The sequence below is a fragment of the Saccostrea cucullata genome, unplaced genomic scaffold (assembly GCF_032062105.1).
Source record: "Saccostrea cucullata isolate Sc308-1 unplaced genomic scaffold, CSIRO_AGI_Scuc_v1 ctg1831, whole genome shotgun sequence".
Lineage (NCBI taxonomy): Eukaryota > Metazoa > Mollusca > Bivalvia > Ostreida > Ostreidae > Saccostrea > Saccostrea cuccullata.
Window position 1 is genome coordinate 1 of NW_026937793.1, and position 6,884 is coordinate 6,884.

The 6,884-nt window shown below is 34.8% G+C and overlaps 1 protein-coding gene across 1 annotated transcript; it reads right to left on the reverse strand.

The window, feature by feature from the left end:
- Positions 1–576: 576 nt before the first annotated feature.
- LOC134248847 (xylan 1,4-beta-xylosidase-like) lies at positions 577–6,055 on the reverse strand (the record flags this gene model as incomplete). The annotated part of the gene is made up of 11 exons (XM_062731221.1): positions 5,714–6,055; positions 5,285–5,444; positions 4,968–5,138; positions 4,630–4,721; positions 4,109–4,335; positions 3,490–3,752; positions 2,998–3,223; positions 2,100–2,189; positions 1,694–1,902; positions 1,165–1,365; positions 577–795 (listed from the first exon to the last, which is right to left on the reverse strand). Coding segments are annotated over exons 1-11 (2,169 nt in total), but the record flags the coding sequence as incomplete, so codon positions are not given.
- Positions 6,056–6,884: the final 829 nt, after the last annotated feature.

Sequence of the window (6,884 nt, forward strand, 5' to 3'; positions counted from 1 at the left end):
ATCAACCCTGCAAACATGATGTATTGAATTTTAAAAATGACTAAGCATTTATTTAAATACATGTATGTCTTTTATGCATTTGATAAGTTCTTAAAGAGTATTTTCAGATAGAGAACTCTCGTAGTCACTGTGATGTCGTCTTTATTTTAAATACATGTATATCTAATATAAAGATACAGTGTACATTCTATATATACAATGTAGCAATTCTATTTTCAAATGTTATCTATTTACTGAAAAATATATACAGTCAAACCTCATTATTTCAAACTCGATAGCACCTCAAGATATCTGAGGATTGAAAATTACAGGGTAAAATAATTAAGAATAAGGTGTTGGGGCTTCATCATCAGTTTGACATATCCATGGTACTGTGAAATCACTAATTTTCATGGGAGATTAATTTTGTAGTTTTCGAGGCACACAGAAACCCAAGAATTTATGACCACCACAAAATATAAATTTTCATATGCATTACTACTAGACATTTTCCAACCATGAAATAAAATCCCCACAAACCAATAGTTTTTCCCCAAAGCTCAAAAATTTGACTCCACAAAAAATATTTGATTTTACAGTATTAGAGATATGGGTGTTTGAGATGTTGATCTGTGTCGTACCTGGTTCAATGACAAACCCTACCCCATCCCTCCACACCGCCATACTCTGAGCTTCTATAGGGACGGAGACATCTACATACTGAAGACTTCTAATGAACACTCTCTCAAACGCCACTAACTGAAGGCGAGGCATTCTCTCTTTAGTAGACAACCATTTTATGTAGACTTGAAATACCTAGGTTAAAAGATTATAAAATGGACATAAAAACACAATTATAACAAAATACATGACTTTCAAATAATACTCTCAATTTTCTCTTTTTATCACATATGTACATACTAAAAGAGCATACATTGGTAGGTTGTTTCTGGAATATGAAGTTTGCGAGTTTACATTATGATATGCAAATGCAATTGTAAGTCAAGCATAGGTTTTCTAGTGTGACCTGAATATATCATAGAAAGAAGATCATGTGCATGTATTTTACAGAAAAATGTGTGTAAATAATAGAAATTGAGTAAGGAATTCTTTAACATTAACTTTTTCTAAACCAAATAAATATCAAGTAAATATATAAGTAACCTACAAATGAAAAATTCTTACCTCATCGCCATCAAATGGACCCTCATTGAACACACGGACCTGTACAACATTGGGGTCCCCAGCTTTGACCTTGGACACATAATACAGCTTACTGTACACAAAGGTGGAGTAGGAGAGACCGTACCCAAAGGGATACAGCGGTACACCTGTAAAATAGCGGTACGTCCTCCTGGTCATAGAATAGTCAGTCATGGAGGGAATCTGAAATTTTGGTTTTCATATGTAATGAAGAAAAACATGGCACATAATAATATCATTTATCACAAATGTATGTACATTTTTCTATGTGTAGTGAAAATAAAAGATATTGAGTCAATTTAATTTATTTGTAAAAAGAACTTTATGCACTTTTAAATTGCATAAACGTGATAAAGTTAAAAAAAAACATTTAAAAAAATCAGCAGTTGAAGCCTTACTGATTTTAATTATATATATATAAATATGTAAATAGATTGTTAAGTCTAAGTAGAGAATGCTTTTTGTCCACAGATCCTGAAATGTATTTCAATTATCAATAGCTGTTCATTACCTGATCAGCATATTTGTACCAGGTATAGGGCAGTCTCCCTGCTGGATTAAACCTTCCATCTTTCATAATGAGGGCTTGTTTAACCACCTCTCCCGTGGCCTGGGCAGGGTAGAAACACTGAATGATGATCAGCACTCTCTCATTCTCCTCAGCCCAGGTGATGTTCACAGGCCCCGCCGAGAAAACCAGTAGATACACCACCTTGTCAGCTGGAGGAAAAATCATTGCAGATTATAAATCAGATCAAGACAAAATTTATCATTAGATTTTCACACAATTACTGCAATTTTAAAAATTACTACTGTGAGTTGCATAAAGGGATATTGTGTAACAATACACCTTACATACATGTTTTTCTCTTCATGCATTGACAAAATAATGAATATTTGACTGAAACAAAGCTCACTCATTGCTACAATATCCTGAAGAAGTTGGAGCTGTTTTCCTGGTAAGGACATGTCTTTCCTATCAATATTCTCACTTTCTAGTCCTTTGCCTGCAATGTTAAACATAATGAAAGTCTGAAAATAACCTATCAGTAGAATTTTTAGCAAGACACAAATTTAGTGATTCTTTTTAAAATATTGGCATTTCATTTAACAAGAAGAGATTTTAGCAATTTTATGATGTCTTATAGCAGTTTACTTCAAATGAAGGAATGAATTGTAAGCTATATTTAATTTTAGCATTCTCAACACACTTGCAAAAAATACAAAAATTAAATCCTTGTTAAAATTTCTTCTTATATGGTATGATCAATTCACAATCATGGTAACTGTTTGACTGCTTATTGTCCAGATTTAAAGAAGTTTTTAAAAAATGTTTTTTTTTCTGGTCAATCAAATTCTTAAGCTGTATAGGGTCAGTGACCACAAAATTCAAAATTTCACTCCCCCTTACCCACAGATGCTTTACGCCAAAATTGATTTAGGGATGCAGAGAAGAAACTGAAAATGCTCAAAAGTTAACGTACGATGGAGAGAATTAAAATCAGTTCAATATATATCCATGATTATTATATCCGAGTTCCTTATGACTGTAAAATTTTGCAAGGAATTGTTGAAGAATTTGTTGGGGATAAAAAAAAATCTAATTATACATAAACTTACTATTTCTCAGTTCATACTTAACATGTTTTACTGTATTGTAAACTTGAATCATGTGAATTACATAAGAAAGAAATTATTGAGTGAATGGTCTCCCTTATTATGCAAAAATTAAGCTCTATAGAATAAAATATGATTTACAGTTACCTCTTTCAAGCAACAAATAATTACCAAAAATAGAAACTCGGGATAACCCACCTGTTCCCAAACACACCACCACTAGATCCGCTCCTACAAGTGCAGTCTTAACATCATCTTGTGAGTAGTTCTGACAAGGTGTACCATCTAAACAGCCTGCTGCGTAGTTCATGGAAAAGTTCAGCTCTGAGAGACCTTTCAGGGGAGTTTTCACAAACTTGGGGTCTGTGGTGGGGGAATAGTCACCAAACATTTGGTCACTGTTGTTTGCCATTGGTCCAATAACCTGTGATGAATTATGAAGTAATTAAAAAATTTACTTTTTCTGTGCACTACTATAATAAATACAATATCCTTAATGTTGTATTGCTATGATTTGATACATAGATTGTACATGATTTCATACAAGCGATTTTGAACATAATGAGGGGTCAAGGTTTACAGTTGTATATTTTCAATATATGTTTTATATATAAACATAAACTTTAGATAATGATTTACTCAATTTATCTGTTAGAAGAATGAGTACATGTATGTTCACTTTTTACATACTGCCATTCTTTCTGCAAGAAATCCACCAATCAGATGCTCCCTACCAAACTTCAATGGCCTCTTCAACAGAACCATGGACTTGGCTGCAGCTGTGAGAGACAGGTTCCTGTGTTCTTCACTCTGAATCACAGACAGATTGACAGACGAGTAGGGGTTCATCTCTGGGGGATCAAACTCTCCCAGCCTCATTCTGGTGTAAAATAAAGGCTTAACTCGGTCTCGAACTACAGACTCCTCCAGCTTTCCACTCTTAACTGCATCACCTTCATAGAAAATGTCATCAGAGGTTTAGTTCATAGTCATATATTGAGAACAATCCAGAACAGAAAATTTAGGAAGTCTCATAAATGTAATCATTTATGCTGTACATATTATACTGTGGAATCGTCTTTGTGGAGGACCAATGTTTGTTGATTTCCTTGGCCACTCTTACCCATGCGTGAGTTCACATCCCCATGATTGAGAAGTTTGTCAGCAAATCAGTTCACTGAATCTTACAGTGTTTATAAAAGCAAAACACAGTCATATTATGTCCCTATACCCAGTAAAAGTTTGATTGCATGATGCCAACCAAACTTGATCCCAAGAAAGGAAAATGATTCAACAAACCATTACTTACCAATGCTCATAAAAACGGGGTCCTTTAGATTTGCAGACAGCTCAAGATTACACCCCGCATTCACTGACCCAGCAGCAGCGTCTATGGAGTTATTGTAGTATTTGTGGAAGGTGATCTGGTTTTCTATGGCCCCCTCATCACTGACCACATATCCTGTAAAGTTCCACTCCCCCCTCAGTATGTCCAGCAGGAGAAGGTCATTACTGCAGGCCGGGACACCATTTATTCTACAATGAAAGATAAAATAACTAATAAGAAAGACTAAATATTCTGCATTTTAAACATTTGTTTTCTGACAAGGGCTTTGACAGCTACTGTGCTATATTAGGTATTCAAGAACTCAAATCTGACCAACATTACAGAATTAAGGTTAATAGTACTAAAAAGCAATTGCACTGCATGAGATAGTAACTATCTTTCTATAAAATCAATCAATAAAAGCTATTGAGAAATGATGATAATACATTAAGTATTGCTTATAAACAAACTTATGGTTTTCCAAAACATTTTAAGGTACAAACCTGTTATAACTACACATAAGGCTGTAAGCTCCAGCTTCTACACACTTCCTAAATGCTGGTAGGAAGGTCAGTCTCAGATCTCGTATAGAAACCTAGGGGAAAATCCAGTTAAATTATAGATAACTGTGCATGGTCAGGTGCAGTGTCGGTCAAAGTAATTCTAGATAATAATGTCAGTTACACTTTAACGGAAAAAGTAGTGACAAGAAATTAGAAAATATTTCTAAATTCACAAAAACAGAAATCAAAAGGTCTTTAAAATCAAGTGTATAATAATATTTATCCTACATTTTATATAAAATTATATGAATGTCAAAAGGTGTGTAAAATTCCCAGACCTTGGCATCAAAACTCATTCTAGACACAGGGATATCCTCTGGTCCACCATGGGCATCAAAATGTTTACAGCCCGCATTGGCCTGTATGTATCGATCATTACTTCCCTGCAGTCCCTGAACAAAATAGTGGGCATATACCCCAGAAAGGTATGGATCCTCCCCATATGTTTCCTGTAAACAAAAATATTTCAAAAATGTATAAGAATATTAATTATCAAACATTTTTTGCTTTTTATATACAGTTCAGGAAAGACAAACCCAGAGTCCAGAGAAATAAATTGTGCATCTATTGTACAATTTCAGAGTCACTGACTCACCTGATTTCTGCCCCACAGTGGGTGCCTCATGATGTTGACCACTGGACTAAAGCAGCTAAGTCCAGTATGGTCGGTGAATATCCCTCGCTTCACAAAATCATTGTGTTTTGCTCTAACTTCAGTGGCTGCTGCTTTTGATACATTGTAGATGAGATCCTTACTATAAAATATTTTCAAAAGTACAGCTTATTACAGAATATTTAGTTCAAATTGCTTTTATTTGCATTAAGCAATATTTTTATTTTTTTTAAATAATTTTTTTCAGTCATCATTTTTACAGCAAATTGTAATTTAAACTAAGCATGTAGTATACCAGTTATTAAGCTAGTTATTAAATCACAGATTGACACCAGACATTTCAACACTTGCAAAAAAGCCGAGATAAAAACAACTAAATGATACACTTCAGGCGCTCCCAATTATATCTACCTAAAAGCAGCAGCAAGTCCAATAGCCTGAGGGAAAGAGGTGGCATTCCCTGCCTCCACGTCTCCTCTCAAACACTCCGTATTCCACTGATAGGGTCCGATACCTAAGCCCTCGATGGCGGGTGCGGGTCCTCCATTCTCTCCGGCACCTCCTCGCGCAAGTTGTTGAACAATCTGATCTAAAGTCAACCTCCCAACCAAATCATCCACCCTCTCAGACCAAGGTAGTGAAACATTTCTAAATGGATAATCAGCGACTGTCAGCGATATTTGCAAATATAAAGTGATGCAGGGGATGCATTTTCGTAACATCGTCCTTGCCTGTTTACAAGTCCTGTTGTTTAAATCAATTTTTTGGAGAGTTCTTGAGTTACTTCAACTTCATTTCACGTGACAAAAATCTGGAACAATGAAACCGGAAATTATCTTTGAAATCTACCATTAAAAGGGAATAAAAATATCCGGATTCTTTCGTAATAGGAGCGTAGCTTTGCTAAAATTTGCGTATGCAAGAGTTACACTTGAAAAAACAAGATGTGTTTGTGAAACACTGATGCCCTCGTATGTCAGCTTATGGCGAGGGTTGAATTATCTCAAATTCATGTCAAACTCCAAAGGTCAAGGTCAAAAGTGTTGGCGCCTATAGCTGTGAACATGTAAGTATTAGTGGGTGCGTTCAGAGTACTACCGTTGGCTGACAAAAGTTACCACTGGTAGAATTTTTTACCATTTGGTAAGCCAATGGTGCCAAGGTTTGCCGAAAAAAATTACCATAGGTAGATTTTTCTGCAGACGAACTAGAGCTCTGTTAGCGATGGTAACTTTTTTAATGACGTCAAACAAAATGGCGGGTACTGATCAAGTCTGTCCTACTAAACAGAGAACCCGAGAGATCTCTAGGTTTACCGGGCGGTATTTGGTAAATTCTAATAAATTTTATGCATAATTGAGTTCATTTTTACTCTATAAATTGTTTTCTATCTATAAAATTAATAACAAGATTATTCTATGAAAGTTTTCCCTGGGGAAAAAAGTTGAAAAAGTAACGAGTCATTGTAATGTTTTTACCACACCTATAAACTCTATGTATATAGGTGTGAAACGTCTTTTTTAAATGTGGTTTTTCTTGACTGAAAGTTTCAGAATCTTTATTTTAATAAATTTCAAGTCTA